We start from the raw sequence: 19,489 nt of genomic DNA on the forward strand, positions 1-19,489 counted from the left end.
GATAGACACATGACATTAAACTTTTGTTAAAACCCATAAAGATGTACAACACTAAGAGTGAATCCTAATGTTAACTATGAACTTTAGTTCGTAATAAAGTATCAGTGTTCATTCATGAATAACTTTCATTCATCAAACAAATATACTACACTAATGCAAGATATTAAGAAAAGGGGAAACTATGGGGGAGGCAGAACTACAGTGGGTATCCAGGAGCCCTCTGTACTTCCTGCTCCATTTTTATGTAAACCTAAAATTTCTCTAGAAAACAAAGTTTACAGTTGTGTGTGGGTTTTTTATTTTGTTTCTGCTTCCCTGCACAGTATATGGGATTCTAGTTCCCCAACCAGGGATCAAACCTGTGCTCCCTGCAATGGAAGTGCAGAGTCTTTCCAGTGGACCACCAGAGAAGTCCCTAGAAAACAAAGTTTATAAACTAAAATAAGACAAAACAAACAATGAAGATGAAGTACTCTTTAAAACACCTGCTAAATTAGCAATGAAACTGCTACTCTTACACTTCAAGGGGAACTATTATTGGAAGACTCCTCTGGGAAGTCATTATGAAAGTATAACTTTCAACTGAGCAATTTTACTCTTGGAAATCTACCGTAAGAAAAAAGCACAAAGTATGATGGGGAAAAATCCACAGTACCAAGTGAAAAAAATGGATCTCATCTAAATTACCCAATAGGCAAATAGTTAAGTAAATTATGGTATATCATCAGATGATATCAGGTGAAAGTGAAAGTGTTAGTTACTCAGTCATGTCCGACTCTTTGTGAGCCCACCAGGCTCCTCTGTCTATGGGATTCTCCAGGCAAAAATACTGGAGTGGGTTGCCATTTCCTCCTCCAGGGGATCTTCCTGGCCCAGGCAGTGATTTTATTTTATAAAAATTACCATCATAACTATTTAGGAACATCACAGAAAATTTTTCATGAGAGAAATACTAATTTTAAAAGCAAGATACAAAATTATATATGCAATTATAATTATTAAAAAATTTCTGGCTTTTCCGGTAAGCGGCCTGAGCTGATCCCTAAAAATGGTGTGCTATTCACTCGACCCAGAAAACCCCACAAAATCATGCAAATCAAGAGGTTCAAATCTTCGTGTTCACTTTAAGAACACTCGTGAAACTGCCCAGGCCATAAAGGGTATGCATACCCGAAAAGCCACCAAGTATCTGAAAGAGGTCACTTTAAAGAAGCAATGTGTGCCATTCCATCATTACAATGGTGGAGTTGGTAGGTGTGCACAGGCCAAACAGTGGGGCTGGACGCAGGGTCGGTGGTCCAAAAAGAGTGCTGAATTTTTACTATACATGCTCAAAAATGCAGAGAGTAATGCTGAACTTAAGGGCTTAGATGAAGATTCTCTGGTCATTGAGCACATCCAAGTGAACAAAGCCCCCAAGATGCGGTGCAGGACTTACAGAGCTCACGGTCGGATCAACCCCTACATGAGCTCTCCCTGCCACATTGAGATGATCCTTACCGAAAAAGAACAGATTGTTCCTAAACCAGAGGAGGAGGTTGCACAGAAGAAAAAGCTATCCCAGAAGAAACTGAAGAAACAAAAACTTATGGCCCGGGAATAAATGCCGCAGAAAATAAATGCAAATAAAAGTAAAAAAAAAAAAAAATTTCTGTCAAATGCTGTGTGAAGTTGATGGGATTATAGATTCCCTTTTTCCTCTATTTTTCAAACTTTCTAAAATGTTATATTTGATTTAAACAAGGAAAGAGTTTGAAGTGATAAGGCAATTTGCATTGTGGGAATTACTTTAATGTAATATTGGATTTAGTAATGTCCCTTGGACTGCAAGGAGATCCAACCAGTCCATCCTAAAGGAGATCAGTCCTGGGTGTTCATTGGAAGGACTGATGCTGAAGCTGAAACTCCAATACTTTGGCCACCTCATGAGAAGAGTTGACTCATTGGAAAAGACCCTGATGCTGGGAGGGATTGGGGGCAGGGGGAGAAGCGGATGACAGAGGATGAGATGGCTGGATGACATCACCGACTTGATGGACAGGAGTTTGGGTGAACTCCGGGAGTTTGTGATGGACGGGGAGGCCTGGTGTGCTGCGATTCATGGGGTCGCAAAGAGTCAGACACAACTGAGCGACTGAACTGAACTGAACTGAACTGAACTGAATATCTCAGTGATACTTTCTTACCCTATGGAAGACTTAAACCTTAAAGGCTTACTTTTACAATAAGTTTTTGTCAGAAGAATTCGAGAAATATAGAGTTAGTTGTAGATAATTGACTTTATAGGACATGTGTTCAGTTGTACAGGAACTATTACTGTTACAAATGACTATTGGGATATTCTTTTTGGGGGGGGATATTCTAATGTTCATTAATTTCAAATTTCCAAAAGTCTTGAATTAACTTAAAAAAAATCATTAGTCTTGGTACTAAGACAATCTGAATTTACAATAATATAACTGATCAGTTTCTGGTCCGAGGGTGACATACCTATCTTTTTTATATGACTTCTGACTGCCACTCTATTCATTCAAATCTAGGCTCTGAAGATCATAATTCCTCTATGTTATAATACAATGTGACTGGTGTTTTCTCCCTTGCCTGTTTTTGTAGTTGGTGTTACAAATTGCTCAAGGCTTAGTAATCTGACTTAAACATTCTCAGAACACTTGATACTAGAACATTTTAACTTAGAACATCTCACACTGTGTTCTCAGTGCTGCCAAGAACCAAGAATTCAGGTACTAGCTGAAACTGTGCTAAGTGCTAAATGTAAAATCTTCAGTGGTTACTGCTAAACTTCACCTTTTGAGGAGAAGGCTGCTGTAAGCTCTGCAAACTACACTCTACAAGCCTAAAAGGCATCAGTACTAAATAAAAAGTCATCTGTCCAAAAAAAAAAAAAAAAAGTCCTCTGTCATAGCTACTTAATGAGTTTCAACAGGCCTCATGAGTTTTTATTGTTTTAGCAACAGACCCTAGAAAAGGAGAATGTTTTCTGCACTTCATTATCCAGCCAATTTCCCATCCTCAGTTCACTTCAGTGGACAACCTATTGACTGATTAGTCGTGATTTCTGTCGGGAACACTTGAATCCCAAATAGGTTCCATCCTTTCTTGTTTTCCCTCATCTTCCTTACTTCCACTGTCTCACACGTTTATTGAGCAAACTCAGTGTACTGAATGCAGAGTTACAGAGATAAAATAGGTTGTCCCTGCTCTTGAGAGGCCCAAAACAGAATTAGGCAGAGACCAGTCAAGGAGCATAATGGCCCAGAGGTTCACACAGTGTGACAAGGGATAGGGTGGTACCATGTGGAATGGCATGATGGAGGTAAAAGGGAGCTGAGTTTTGTGGGATTCAGTTTGGGATGATCTTAGGACATCCAGGCATGTGGAACTCCTTGTAGGCACTCCTAGTAGGCACTCTGAGGCGTCTGAGAAAAAAGGTCTAGAGTAGGGGTAGAAATTTGTGAGTCAGTGGTATAGAGGTAATGAGATCATCGAGGAGAGATGAGTGGCCCAAGGACAGAATTCTACGTAAGGTGGGGGATGAGTCAGTCAGTCAGTCAGTCAGTCAGTCAGTCAGTCGGTTCAGTTGCTCAGTCATGTCCGACCCTTGATGAGTAGCAGCAAGCAACGCTCTTGAGGGAAAGGAAAGAAGAAACTGAGGAGAGCAGTACCTACAAACAAAGTGAAGCCAACTGTAAGGAGGAGGTCAACTGTACGATAAACTCAGATGCGTCCAATAAGACGGGGATGGGAATGGGACACTTTGCATGGAGACTTGGCCAGAGCACCCTCATGAGCTTCATGGGAGGTAAATCATATGACACTGTGAGGAAGTGGTGACAAGCCAGGAGCATGTGCTCAAAAGCTTAGCTGTGAGGGGAAAGAGAGATGTGTGGCCACAGTGGTGAGGCGTGTAGAGTCCAGAGAATCACCATCATCTCTTCTTTCTTTATTTTTCTCTCCTTCCATCCTCCCCTTTGGCTTTATCTCATCTTCTTTTCTCTCCCTCTCTCTCTTTATTCTTTCCTTCTTTCATTTTTTTATAGGAAGACCAGAGATGAAATAGGTTTAAGCTATCGGCAAGGAAAACAGTTTAGAGGCAAATGTTGAAAATAGAGCAGGAGTGGACTTCCCTTGTGATCCAGGGATTGGGAATCTTCATGGCAATGCACCCAGATTCGATCCCTGGTCCGGGAGGATTCCACTTGTCAGGGGCAGCCGAGCCTGTGTACCACAACTACTGAACCTGAGCCCTAGAGCCCAGCTTCTGCAACAAGAGAAGCCGCTGCAATGAGAGGCCCGTACACAGCAGAGAGTAGTCATCAATCGCCACAACTAGAAAAAAAAGCCCATGCACAGCAACAAAGACCCAGCACAGCCAAAAATAAATAATAAACTAAAATGTGGAAAACAAAAAGAAAGCAGGAAGAAGGTATCACAAATGAATTCCTCATCTCAGGAATCAGAAGAGGTTTGGATCTGGTATTCACTGCACGAAGCCTTCTTTTTTTCCTTTGTGATGTCGAAGCAAGTTCATTTTCAGATAACTAAGAAGAGAACAGGAATGGTAAAGTGAGAGAAGAAAGTTTAGGGAGGGCAGCCTTGAGATGTACTTGGAGAGGAGCCAACTTGGGGTCATGTAGGAATTCAGAAGAGAGTTCCTAGCAGAGGAAAGAGATCATGAATGTAGTTATATCACCAATTGCTCTAGTTGTGTGAATTTTTCCAGCAAAAGCCAACAACCTGGATGCAAGAGGAGAGGAAAGTAGATGGTTGGAGGGTCAGGTATTGATAAAACCCAGAGACTGTGTCTTGAAAGCACTGAAGATGCTAGGGTGTGTTTCCCATGGAAGAGATAGGGCTGCAAAGGAAGGTAAGGTTAAGAAAGACAGGTCAACAGGAGGACTGACTCAGCAGGAATAAGGACATAAAAGAGGACAGATGCCTACAGGCATTCAACCCAAGATGAGTTCAGTATCAAACAGGATGGAGGTGAGGGAGAGACCTCAAGAGCCTAATCAGACCACCCAAAGCCATTCCAAATGGAAGAGACTCTCTCTTGTCTTTCAAGACCACCAAAAGGGGTAGTCCACATCAGAGGTCAGGGAATCTTTTCTGTAAAGGACCAGATAGTAAAGAGTGCAGGCTTTGATGGCACAATTATTCAACTCTGCCACTGTAGCTTAAAAGCAGCCACAGACAATATGCACATGAATGAGCATGGCTATACTCCAACGAAACTTCATTTTCAAAAACAGATGGTGAAAATGGATTAAAGATCTAAATGTAAGACCAGAAACTATAAAACTCCTAGAGGAGAACATAGGCAAAACACTCTCCGACATAAATCACAGCAGGATCCTCTATGACCCACCTCCCAGAATATTGGAAATAAAAGCAAAAATAAACAAATGGGACCTAATGAAACTTAAAAGCTTTTGCACAACAAAGGAAACTACAAGCAAGGTGAAAAGACAGCCTTCAGAATGGGAGAAAATAGTAGCAAATGAAGAAACAGACAAAGGATTAATCTCAAAAATATACAAGCAACTCCTGCAGCTCAATTCCAGAAAAATAAATGACCCAATCAAAAAACGGGCCAAAGATCCAAACAGACATTTCTCCAAAGAAGACATACAGATGGCTAACAAACACATGAAAAGATGCTCAACATCACTCATTATCAGAGAAATGCAAATCAAAACCTCAATGAGGTACCATTACATGCCAGTCAGGATGGCTGCTATCCAAAAGTCTACAAGCAATAAATGCTGGAGAGGGTGTGGAGAAAAGGGAACCCTCTTACACTGTTGGTGGGAATGCAAACTAGTACAGCCACCATGGAGAACAGTGTGAGATTCCTTAAACTGGAAATAGAACTGCCATATGACCCAGCAATCCCACTCCTGGGCATACACACCAAGGAAACCAGATCTGAAAGAGACACGTGTACCCCAATGTTCATCACAGCACTGTTTATAATAGCCAGGACATGGAAGCAACCTAGATGCCCATCAGCAGACGAATGGATAAGAAAGATGTGGTACATATACACTACGGAATATTACTCAGCCGTTAAAAAGAATTCATTTGAATCAGTTCTAATGAGATGGATGAAACTGGAGCCCATTATACAGAGTGAAGTAAGCCAGAAAGATAAAGACCAATACAGTATGCTAACGCATATATATGGAATTTAAAAAGATGGTAATGATAACCCAATATGCAAAACAGAAAAAGAGACACAGATGTACAGAACAGACTTTTAGACTCTGTGGGAGAAGGTGAGGGTGGGATGTTTAGAGAGAACAACATTGAAACAATATACTATCAAAGGTGAAACAGATCACCAGCCCAGGTTGGATGCATGAGACGGGTGCTCAGGGCTGGTGCACTGGGAAGACCCAGAGGGATGGGATGGAGAGGGAGGCAGGAGGGGGGATCAGGATGGGGAACACATGTAAATCCATGGCTGATTCATGTCAATGTATGGCAAAAACCACTACAATATTGTAATTAGCCTCCAACGAATAAAATTAAATGGAACACAAAAACAGATGGTGAACTGCATTCAGTCTAGGACCAGTTTGTTAACCCCTGCCCTAGACTATTTTCTTTGGGGGGATTTGTTCCTTTTTATTGATTGTAAGAATGACTTATACACAGAGTATTAACACTTTGTCTATTTATATACACTATCTTATTTGTATTTTTCATTTGGGATATTTAGGGGAAATGTAGAAGTTTAAAAAATACAAGTTCATGTAGTCAAATCTACCAATCGTTTCCCTTGTTTTTGACTTTATAATCAGGATTAGAATGGTCTTCCCTATACCAATATCACATTTTTTCCCCTATAACTTTTACATGTAGTATGTGTGTGTGACAGATTAGAACAGAGACCCTGGAGCCAGGATGCCTTGGTTTATAGTGCCTGTGATGGTGGTGGTGGTTTCGTCCCTAAGTAGTATCCGACTCTTTGCGACTCTCTGGACTACAGCCTGTCAGGCTTCTCTGTCCATGGGATTTTCCAGGCAAGAATACTGGAGTGGGTTGCCATTTCCTCCTCCAGCGCATCTTCCCAACCCAGGGATCGAACTCACGTCTCCCACACTGCAGGTGGGTTCTTTACCACTGAGCCATACTGCCTGTAGTCCCATCATTATCTTTCTAAGCATCCATTGCTCTAACTGTAAAACTGCGGGGGGGCACTCACTCCTAATTTATAGGGCTGTTTCAAAGACTGAATGAGTAAAATCTGTGCAGTATAATAAAAAGTGCTTCAATTGGGGCTTGACACATAGTACAAGATAAATGTTAGCTATTGTTATTTTGGAATCTTTAATTCATATGAAATTTCTGATTTAAAAAGTGAATCTGAAGTCAAATTCTATTTTTCCCTCCACTTATCTAACTCCACCTCCTACCACATTTTCTCAATCTAACTTCCAAAATGTAACCAATATTTTCACGGTTTTTCTTTCAACTCTTGTTACAGGGTGGTATTTTTTTTAGTTTACAAATAAAAATTGTACTTCACTGAATGTATACCCTTGGTGTTCATATTTTAGTCCTTGGCTAAAAGGTCAAGCTAAAGGGTTTGTTATATGTTGTCATCTAAACAGCTAAGTTCTGAGACTTCCCTGGTGGTCCAATTGTTACGACTTTGCACTTCCAATGCAAGGGGTGCAAGTGTGATCCCTGGTAGCAGAGCTAAGATCCTGGTGGTGCCTGCCAATGCAGGAGCTATGGGAGATTCAGGTTTGATCCCTGGGCTGGGAAGATCCCTTGGAGAAGGGAATGGCAACCCACTCAAGTATTCTTGCCTGGAGAATTCCATGGACAGAGGAGCCTGGCAGACTACAGTCCATGAGGTCAGAAAGAGCTGGACACGAATGAGCAACTGAGCTTGCTTTCAGCAGTCAAAAACCCCCAAAAAACAGCTAAGTTCTTTTTTCTCTTTTACTGAGTCACATGAGCTAATGTATTAAAGCAAGGGTCCAGTGAGGTCCATGAGGTCTGGGCACATCTAACTCTGGGCCTGTCCCCCTCCAACCTAATAACCCTGGTCTTTTTCAGGTCCTCCCAGCTATCAGCCTCCAAGAACCTTCACATATTCTCAAGTGCACTTTCCCAATTCTCCTCTAGCTTTGTCTCACTTTTTCTTTTCATCTCAACACAGACAGTACCTCCTGAGGAACATTATTAAATCTCCAATATAAATTATGTGTTCCCCGTTACTCTTTGCCTTTCTGGTGTTCATCCCAATTATAAATCATACAGTTAATTAATTATAGTCTAGTATGTTTATCAGTGTCTTCTGTTTGAGTAAGAACTGACTGAATATTGGTTGAGTTAATGAATAGAAAATTTAAATAGTAAGTATTACAAATATTACTAGTGAAATAAAAACATCACCAACTTGCTTTCCACAGATGTGAAATTTAAGGTCACCCAAATGGAAATATGTTTAATCTATTTATGAAAAAATGTTAAGATCTTTTTTTTGGTCATGCACGTGGCATATGAGTGTCTTCCCTGAAACCATGCACCCTGCATTGGGAGCTCGGAGTCTTAACCACTGGCCTACTAGGGAAGTCCAAAATTTTAAGATCTTTACCTCAGAAGCATTTGTATGAGCATAAACCATCATTTGAATGAACTGCTGGCAAATAATTAACATGTAGTAATAGCATCTAGTTGTATACAAGTATATATATATAGAAAGAAAATATACATATATATATATATAAAGAAAAAACATATCTTTATAAATATTCTATAAATCAACATTTTCATGAATTCAAAACTAGCCTTTTCTCCCTTTAGTCTGCTTTGAAGTTTTACTATTGTCAATACATCATTCACGCATTTATCTATTACTGGTCTGTTCCTCCGGAAATTTACAGCCAAGTGAGACACGTGCTAACTGGTTATCATGGCCAAGGAGCAGCACACACAGAATTAAAAACAGCAGGCTGCCTGCTGTCTTGAGAAGTCAAGAAGGCTTTTTGGAAATGATGTGCTTAGGACTTTGTGTGTTAGTCGCTCAGTCATGTCCAACTCTGTGACCCCATGGACTGTAGCCCGCCAGGCTCCTCTGTCCTTAGAATTCTCCAGGCAAGAATACTGGAGTGGGTAGCCATTCCCTTCTCCAGGGGATCTTCCCAACCCAGGGATTGAACCCAGGTCTCCTGAATTGCAGGCAGATTCTTTACCATCTGAGCCAGCTGAGACTTTAATTCTCCATATTTTAACTATCTATAAAGAGGAATGTTTGGTGAAAAGATCTTGAAAAAATATCAAAAGATAGTAAATCTCATTTATTTATAACTTCTTGTGAAACAAAAACTTTGACATTTGTAAAGAATGCTTTTATTCATTTTGTCAGCTGTCTTCCGTGATAACTAGACTTGAGTTGACTGCAGTGTAGCAGAAGCTGACTAGAGGCTCAGCAAACCCATCTCTCTCCCTGGAGACGTGGGAGAACATTTCCTAGTTCTCACAGTAGAAGGTGCCTGACCCGATGGCCAAGACAGTTAAGGGGTGTGTGTCTTCCCTGTGCTCTTCTTCCTTCTAGAGCAATCTTGGCAGCTGGAATCAGAAGATGGCAGTTGAACAAGACGAAAGGAGACCGGATCCCTGGGCAAATGTGAAGACCTCACCACGATGGACTGAAGTGTCAGCAAGTAATTAATGAAGCCGCTGAAAAGTTGAGGATATTTGTTAAAGCAGTCAGCTCATTTGGATGAATCACGACACTATGAGGGTAGCACACAGTCACTCAGACTGTAAAGAAGACGATGATGACAGCTACCCTTAGTCCCTTAGTCCCTTTTCTAACACCCACCTCCCTTCTTTGCTAATAGGACTCTGATTCTGTTCAGCATGCTAATAAAGACAGCTCCAGCCAAAGGATTTTGACTGCTCTAATGTGTTAAGTCACTTGAGTCGGGTCCAACTCCTTTGCGACTTCACAGACTGTAGCCCGCCAGGCTCCTCTGTCCATAGGATTCTCCAGGCAACAATACTGGAACGGGTTGTCATCTCTTCCTCCAGGGGAGCTTCCTGGCCCAGGGATTGAACCAGTGCCTCTTCTATCACCTGCACTGGCAGTGGGTTCGTTACCACTAGCACCACCTGGTCTAAGCTCATCTTGAAAACCCTGTTCCCCACCTTTAGCCTTCCCAGCAGTGAGGCATGGCCATGCAGCCAAGGTTACCTCAGGGGAGTGGGTTGCAAGGGTTCCTGGGGAAGGTTTTCCCCTCCTGATAAAAGTGGGCCTACACGGATGACACCACTCTCATCCCTTCTTCCTTCTCCTTCACCCACAAAGTGACCTACATTCTGAACTAAGATAATAAAATGCATTCTGAACTAACAGAGCATGTTTGCCAATGCCATAAATCTGTGGGCTGATATGGGATAGTCATGGAAAGGAGAGTGCGTACCCCATCTAAAGGCATTCAAAGATAATTTTTTATTTAAACGTTGACATGACAAAATGAAAGCCTCAATGGACCATGGCCACTCAGATCATGAAATCTGAAACATAAAGGGCTATTAATTTAACACTAACTCTTAATATTTTTGTCATCATTTACTGCTTCCCAGATGGCTCAGTGGTAAAGAATTTGCCTGCCTGCACAGGAGATATGGGTTTGATCCCTGGATCAGGAAGATTCCCTGGAGTAGGAAATGGCAACCCACTCCAGTATTCTTGCCTGGAGAATCCCATAGTCAGAGGAACCTGGTGGGTACAGTCCATGGGATCACAAAGAATTGGACATGACTTAGTGACTAAACAACAACTGAATATATTAATAGCTTATCCGTCACACTTTGTTCACGTGCTTCTTTAAATCAGTATAATGCACTGGCTAAAAGCTTAGGTTTTGCAGTCAGACTACCCAGATTCAGATTCTGGCTCTGGTATTTACCATGTGAACCTGAAAGTGTTAGTCACTAATTCGTGTCTGACTCTTTGCGACCCCATGGACTGTAGCCTGCCAAGCTCCTCTGTCCATGGGATTTCCCAGGCAAGAATACTGGAGTAGGTTGCCATGCCCTCCTCCAGGGAATCTTCCTACCCCAGGGATCGAACTCCAGTCACCTTCATCACAAGCAGACTCTTTACTGCCTGAGTCACAAAGAAGCCCTGTGTGAACTTAAATGCTAAGCTTTGTCCATTTTTTTCATTATTAAAATGGAGATAATAATAACATGCTTCTGAGGATGGTGATACGGATTAAATGACACAGTTATTATCAGGTTCTGAGAAGAGTACTTGGCACATATGCTTAATAAATAAAAGCTTTTATCTTTACTCCAGGTTTCATCTACACAGCTTCAAGCAGTGAAATAATCCATTTTCTGAGAGGGGAGATCTCTGCTTCTTCTGAGTGCAAGTGTGCTTTATGTTCAGGGCCTCCTGGTGAGTGAACTAAAGAATAATTAAGATTGTGTGACAGCCTTTGGACTGCCTGGGTTTTAGCAGGGTTAAAATAACATCACAGCTAAGTTGTTTTAAGTCGAGGATTAGAGTCAATGACTAAGAGTCAAGGGCGGGCTGAGAGAGGACAGCGGTGGCTGCGCCCTCTCATCCCTGTGAACTCTTCGGCCCTGGACGTGTGGACTCTGGAGCCTCACCCTGACAAGATGATAAAGAGACAAGAGCAAGTAATGGCCACAGATGATAATCCTCCCAGCGGCAGCGAGTCGGGCTCCACTCCCACCCCTCCATTCACCTCCCCCATGCTTCTCAGAAACGGATTATCCACCATTACAAGGACACAGTTCACCTCCACATCTCGGCAAGTGCTACTTGCTTCCCTAAAAAATCTGTCAGCAGGCAAGAGAGACTCCAGGTCATGAAGATGATTGCAGTACAGAGACACTAAAAAAAAAATTTTAACTTGCATGCCCTTGGACTGCAAGGAGATCAAACCAGTGGATCCCAAAAGAAATCAATCCTGAATATTCACTGAAAGGACTGATGCTGAAGCTGAAGCTCCAATACTTTGGCCACCTGATGGGAAGAGCCAACTCAATAGAAAAGACTCTGATGCTGGGAAAGATTGTGGGCAGTAGGAGAAGGGGATAACAGAGGATGAGGTGGCTAGACAGCATCACCAACTCAATGGATGTGAGTTTGAGCAAGCTCCGGGAGATGAAGGACAGGAAAGCCAGGTGAGCTGCAGTCCATGGGGTTGCAAAGAGTTGAACACTGAGCGACTGAACAACAGGAATATATGCTCTTACTGTTGTCACTGGAATCAGAACAGGTTGACTGATAAAAACGTTTAATGTGTGATAATAGCCCAGGTTTCTTGGCAGACGAAAGATCCTGAACAAAATTCACCTATAAACATGGCTTTCCTTCTGAAACTGGAGGAGGAAATGGCAACCCACTCCAGTATCCTTGCCTGGAGAAATCCATGGACAGAGGAGCCTGGTGGGCTACAGTCCATGGGGTCGCAGACAGCCAGACACTACTGAGCGACTAACACACACACTTCCTTCTGAATAAAGGCAAGTGGAGTTTTATCTTTATGTGCATTCATATTCAGTATATTTATTGTCACTATACACAGTGAATGTACCCAACAGGAAAAACAAACAAACAAAAACACCCCATCAGCCTGTCAAAACCCTATTCACTTCTGAGTCTAGCATTAAGTCCTCCTCTTTCAAGATAGCATCTCTAGTCCCCCTCTCAAATAGTCTCTCTGACTTCTCTCTGACTTTTCTGAATTCTTGCTGAACATTCAAATACTTTTTAATACCTACTATGAACTTGGAATTATTCCATGTGCTGAGGGGACAGGTCTTCTGAGTCTCTCGCTTAGCAGGTGGATTCCTTACCACTGAGCCGCCTGGGAAGCCCCATCACATTGCTACTAGTAGACAATTTGGGGCTTCCCAAGTGGCTTAGTGTTCAAGAATCTGCCTGCCAATGCAGGAGATGCAGGAGACTCAGGTTCGATCCTGGTTGGGAAGATCCCCTAGAGGAGAAAATGGCAACCCACTCCAGTATTCTTGCTTGGGAAATCCCATGGACAGAGGAGCCTGGCGGGCTATAGTCCTTGGGGTCACGAAGAGTTGGACACGACTGAGGGGACAGCACACACACAGTAAACAATTCCTTCCCAGATAAACTGAGTCTGGTACAAGTTTATCTCGCCTTCTCAGGCGGGCAGATGTGGCATTCGGGGGCAGTTCTGGGTCTATAGAGAGATTAAGGGATGTTGCCATCCACAGTTCTAATTTCTTTCAAGAGCTTTATTTAGTCCCACTATTTCTTTTTTTTTTCCCCTTGATCATTTACAAATTTATTTTTTTTTCTTTTTTTTTCATTTATTTTTATTAGTTGGAGGCTAATTACTTTACAATGTTGTAGTGGTTTTTGCCATACATTGACATGAATCAGCCATGGATTTACATGTGTTCGTCATCCCGATTCCCCTCCCTAGTCCCACTATTTCAAACACGTGCTTTTATCTGAATCTCCCTCATCATGTCAACTTTAATCTAAAATCAAGTTTATCACCTCACTTCCCAAAACACTGACTTCTGTCTTCCCTATTTCTGTTAATGGCACCATTTTTCTCCCAGGCAATGGGGCTTGAAGACATGGAGTCATCAGTTGCTCATTCCTTTCCCTTGACTCCAAAATTTAATCAGCAATCACAAATCTCATTTTATTTTTTTTATTCTCTTTTCTTTTTAACATCAACACTAATATTGAAGTCGGTTTTACCCTGAGCCCACATTTACGCTATAGGACAGACTCACTTCTCTAACACAGCACACGTGTCACACTGCCGTTCAGAAACTTTCAGTGGGCTCGTCACTCCCTAAACGCAGACTGCCCTTCAGAGCCTTGAATTCGCCTGCTCCGTAACACAGTCTCTATTCCCTGTCAACTTCTTAAGACCCCCACTCCTTTCATACTGCCTTACCCAGGGTCCCCGTAGTCACTTTCATTGCTCCTCAGCGCCCGCCTACTCTGCTTACCTCTTCCCTGTCAATTCAAACTCAACTCTTCAAGGCTTAAGCACAGTTCCACCTCCATCAACCAACCAAGCCTCTCCATCCTTCACTTAACTCATAGTGCTGGCTGTCATCTACCTGGATCATTCAATACATATTTGTATATACAGCTCTGTGATATCATTAATTGTGTCTTATGGAATTTTTCACACTTACACCAATGGTGTATATATTAGCTATGGCTAAAGACCCTGATGCTGGGAGGGATTGGGGGCAGGAGGAGAAAGGGACGACAGAGGATGAGATGGCTGGATGACATCACCGACTTGATGGACATGAGTTTGAGTAAACTCCGGGAGTTGGTGATGAACAGGGAGGCCTGGCGTGCTGCAATTCATGGGGTCGCAAAGAGTTGGACACGACTGAGTGACTGAATTGAACTGTCTTTTAGTATACTAAATAAAATGTATACTATTATTACATTATTCTTACACAAGTATGAGTATGCTTATACATCTTATTTTTAATTGAAATGTAATTGAACTACAACATTATTTTTATTCCAAGTGCACAACATAGGAGGTTGATACCCCTATACATTACAAATTGATCACCTTAAGCCTACTTACCATACAGAATTATTACAATATTATTGATATATTTCCCACACTGTACACTTCATCTCTGTCCTTCTTTTATTTTGTAATTGATAGTTTGTACCTCTTAATCTCCCTCACCTATTTTACTCATTTCCTCCTCTCTGGCAACCACCTATTTGTTCTCTGTATCTGAGTCAGTTTCTGTCTTATTACATTTGCTCATTTGTTTCACTGTTTAGGTTACACATGTAAGTGAAATCATACAGTATTTGTCTTTCTCTGATTTATTTCACCTAGCAGAATACCCTCTAGGTCCATTCATGTTGTCAGAGATGGCAAGACTTCATTCTTTTTATGGCTGTGTAATATCCCACTGGGAAAACAGAGAGGAAATATAGAGATACCACAACTTCTTTATCTGTTCATCTATTGGTGAATGCTTAGGTTGCTTCCATATCTTGGCTGTCGTAAAGAATGTTGCAGTGAACATAGGGGGTGCCTATATATTTTTTCAAATTAGAGTTTTGGTCTTCTTCAGAAGACTACCCAGAAGTGTAACTGCTAGATCATATGGCAGTTCTATTGTTAATTTTTGATGACCCTCCATACTGTTTTCCATAGTGGCTGCACCAATTTACATTCCACCAACAGTACACAAAGATTTCCTTTTCTCTGCATCCTTCCCAACACTTGCTATTTGTTGTCTTTTTGATAATAGCATTCCTGACTGGAGTGAGGTGATGATCTGATTGTGGCTGTGGTTAGTGATATTGACCATGTTTTTTGGTGTTTGTTGGTCATCTATATGTCTTCTTTCAAAAAATGTCTGTTATGCTTCTTTTTTAATCCATAATACTCAGCACCTAGCCATCACTTAAATATATCCTAGAACTTGAGAAAGGAAGCCCTGGAGTTCATCTATTGCCAACGCCTACGCAGGATAAGAATCTCTTTGACACTCCTCAGAGCCGATTCTCCAGCCTTTCTTGAACACTGGAGTAACACTTCTTAGTTACATCATAAGACAGTCTGTTCCACTGCTGAAGAGCACAAATCAACAGAAAGGTCTTCATCAAACTCTGAAATACAGCTGAGTGAAAGCACAACATACTCAACAGTATATTCAGCATGCTTCCCTATGTGCACCTAGATGCCCAGAATATTTCAGGAAGGATATTCAAGGAGCTGGGGTTATCATTGGACAGAGAATTCGGGTGGCTGGGAGACAGAAGGCCTAATTTTCACTGTTAGACTCTTTGGTATAATTAAAAATTAACAAGTAAAATATGATTTAAGTTCTTTCTTGTTGTATACTTATATCTTCCTCTGTGAAATTTTCATCCTGATCCTATCTCTGATCTCTGGAGCTGTCCACCATAACTCAGCTATGCTGATGGATGGATCAACATTTTAATAAACTGTTGCTAAGAATCATGTAAATAGGTACATTCAACTGAGGTTTATTAAAGCCTTCAAAAGTAGAATATTCTCTTATATGAGTTTAAAACTGGCTCCAGCAGGCTTTGTAAAAATTTCTTTTATTGAAGTATAGTTGATTTACAGTTCAGTTCAGTCGCTCAGTCGTGTCCGAGTCTTTGTGACCCCATAGACCACAGCATGCCAGCCTCCCTGTCCATCACCAACTCCTGGAGTCTACCCAAACTCATGTCCATTGAGTCGGTGATGCCATCCAACCATCTCATCCTCTGTCGCCCCCTTTTCTTCCTGCCCTCAATCTTTCCCAGAATCAGGGTCTTTTCAAATGAGTCAGCTCTTCGCATGAGGTGGCCAAAGTATTGGAGTATCAGCTTCAACATCAGTCCTTCCAATGAACACTCAAGACTGATCTCCTTTAGCACAGACTGGTTGGATCTCCTTGCAGTCCAAGGGACTCTTAAGAGTGTTCTCCAACACCACAATTCAAAAGCATCAATTCGTCAGCTCTCAGCTTTCTTTATAGTCCAACTCTCACATCCATACATGACCACTGGAAAAACCATAGCCTTGACTAGACGGACCTTTGTTGGCAAAGTAATGTCTCTGCTTTTTGATATGCTGTCTAGGTTGGTCATAACTTTCCTTCCAAGGAGTAAGCGTCTTTTAATTTCATGGCTGCAGTCACCATCTGCCGTGATTTTGGAACCCCAAAAATAAAGTCAGCCACTGTTTCCACTGTTTCCCCAGCTATTTGCCATGAAGTTGATTTACAACATTGTGCCAATTTCTTTTGTACAACAAAGTGATTCAGTTATACAAATATATTTCTTATATTCTTTTCCATTATACTTTATTACAGGATATTGAATATAGTACCCCATTCAACATGCTTTAATATGCTTGTGTTATTAGTCACTCAGTCATGTCCCACTCTTTGCAACCCCATGGACTGTAGCCCGCCAGAGTCCTCTGTCCATGGAATTCTCCAGGCAAGAATACTGGAGAGGGTAGCCATTCCCTCCTCTAAGGGATCTTCTCTACCCAGGGATCAAACCCAGGTCTCCTGCAGTGCAGGCAGATTCTTCACCACCTGAGCCACCAGGGACTTATTTTTTGCAGAATTTCCAAATTGGTTGTCTTAATTGTCTTAAATTTTTTACATAGGCCTTCTATTGTCACCCATATTAGCATAAGAAACTTGTTGCCTAAGGCATTATGATGTTATCTTATGTATTATGTAAGCAACTTTGTGATGTTCTTGACACCTGCAGTGCCCTCTTATTACCTGAAGGCCTAAAACATGGTTAGTAGCTCAAAGGCTAAATTAACAGCTTTCAGATTTATGCATAATCCCCAAATCTCAAAGTAGTCTTGAGAAGAAAGACCACGTCTAAATATTATGAAAAATTTACAGAATGAATAAAGATATTCTTTCAGCATTATGAATAAGCATTTATCTCAGAAATCAAACAACCTATGTTCTACTCCTGGCTTTTCAAGTCAATCTGGGCCCTCTATTTCATCTCCATCAGTATCACAGGTGTGGGTATTAGACTATTTTTAAGAGCCTTTCTCTATGGAGCTTTCTGTTTATGACATCTTCGCTGCAGAAGGTACTCAGAAATTACAATACACAGTTTGGGATTTCTAGCTATTCACCTAACGAAAGCACCTCTGGGGGTATAGCAAGGTTTCCTTAAGGGGGAATCACTACTGACTCTAGGCATTCCCCTTGTCAATTATCAGCAGCAAACTTGGACAGAGATCCTTCACAAGTCTGTATTTTCAGACGTGACCAATTTCCCCATTTGAATTATAAGATATTGACATCCATGATGGCTGTCATCCTGAAACTCAGGTCATGAGGTTGCAGAGGTATAGTACAGACAGATAGCAATGATGTCAACTAACAACAGCTACCGTGTGGGCTACAATTAGTAACTGGCTATGAAAATCCCATTAATAAAATTCAGCTCAATTAAATAAGCACTTGTTGAGTGTCTACTAGGCCCAAGGCAATGTGACCCTGCTCCCGTCCTTTGCCACCCAGTACAAAGAGAAGAAATACAAAAGCCCTCTGTGAGTGAAAGGGCTTCTTGAGATGACACTGTTCATCAAGCACATGCTTCCCTCTATCAATTCTATCACGATGACTAGATTCTAATCTGGCATCTAGAAAGTTCTAGTTCTCATAATCTCAGAACCCACAGAGTCATGAGGCAAAGGAAACACACACACACCTGAAATCCAGACTAGTGATGTGATCCTTTTACAATGCACTCCCCTATCTGTACTTGGGACACCTGCAGATCTCATATTGCCCTCCCACTGCATCTCAGTTTGGATGGAGAGCCATAATTTCCACATTCCAAGTTTCACCTGTTGGTAACCTCTCCCAGGAGGTGGGGGGAGAGAAGGGAAAGGGGCGAGATCATGTTCACTTTCTCAGACACAGTAGGACACAGTAGTATTCTGGCGTGTGTGTGTGTGTGTGTGTGTGTGTGTGTACACATATATACACGCTTATCTTAAATCTCTTTGGTCATTTCTACTATTCCCAGAGGGTAGAAAGCAATAGTAGAAGCAAAAAAAAAAAAACTTTCTGCAAATACCTTCCCTTATCACCCTTCATAATTGGAAGAGGTCATAAGGCAAAGAAGCATGTGCTTCTTGAAGTTATTCCTTGTATCAATAGGTATTTACAGATTCCTCCATCCATGCTGGGATCTGAAGAATCCAAAAGCAGTGAAGACACTGTCCCTACCCTCTGGAGCCTTATGATTGAATGGGGAGGTGAGGTTTACCCAAATAACCGATTGAGAAGAGCTAAGTGCCAAATCGTCTGATACTGACAATAAAAAAAGGAATTAGAGCACAAACACTATAGGAAACCTAGGGAGGATCCAACACAGCTTCTCCCCATAAGCAGAGATCTTCCATCACCCTTGTCAGGGCCACTGAGCTTCTGACTTAACGGTGGAACTTACATTTCACGAAAGCAGTCCATTTAATTTTTCAAAGCCTCTTACTGCTGAAACGTTTTGTCCTATATTGAACCAAAACTCTCACCTATTTTTTTTATTCTACACAGTAATGATTTTTCAAAACTTTAGCTTAAGTGCCTTTAAAAGAAATAGTAGGCTAATAAGCCCAATAAATAAAGCAGTTAAACGTGGAACTCTTCTGTTGGGAGCTGCAGGGGGCCCTCAGCATGTCCCCTAGGGTCCCCATCTCCTCCAGGCAGGGTCCCCTCAGCCCAAGGCATAGCACATAAAGCCTGCTGCTCTGCAGAGCAAACCACGGCTTTAAAGGTAATTAGAGGAAATATAACTTGAGCCGTGTTTGCCAGACCTCGAAGACAGCTATCTTTTCTTTAAATTTTCTTGAATTAAACTTGCCCCCCCTTTCAAACTGTCTATTCCTTTTATATTATTTTCCCCCATAACTCC

General features: G+C 41.6%; 2 protein-coding genes across 2 annotated transcripts in view; one reads left to right on the top strand and one right to left on the bottom strand.

Moving 5' to 3' along the window:
- Nucleotides 1-19,489, bottom strand: part of GREB1L (GREB1 like retinoic acid receptor coactivator) — a 244,611-nt gene that overhangs the window by 198,867 nt on the left and 26,255 nt on the right. The window lies entirely within an intron of this gene.
- Nucleotides 1,017-1,603, top strand: LOC122425583 (60S ribosomal protein L17-like). Its single transcript, XM_043444070.1, has one exon. The coding sequence runs from the start codon at nt 1,049-1,051 to the stop codon at nt 1,601-1,603; it is 555 nt and encodes a 184-aa protein (XP_043300005.1). The 5' UTR covers nt 1,017-1,048.

Source organism: Cervus canadensis, chromosome 23, assembly GCF_019320065.1.
Source record: "Cervus canadensis isolate Bull #8, Minnesota chromosome 23, ASM1932006v1, whole genome shotgun sequence".
NCBI classification, from domain to species: Eukaryota; Metazoa; Chordata; class Mammalia; order Artiodactyla; family Cervidae; genus Cervus; species Cervus canadensis.

What these genes read in the sequence shown, in the direction of transcription:
- LOC122425583 (XM_043444070.1), top strand. Translation starts at nt 1,049, where the DNA reads ATGGTGTGCTATTCACTCGACCCAGAAAACCCCACAAAATCATGCAAA.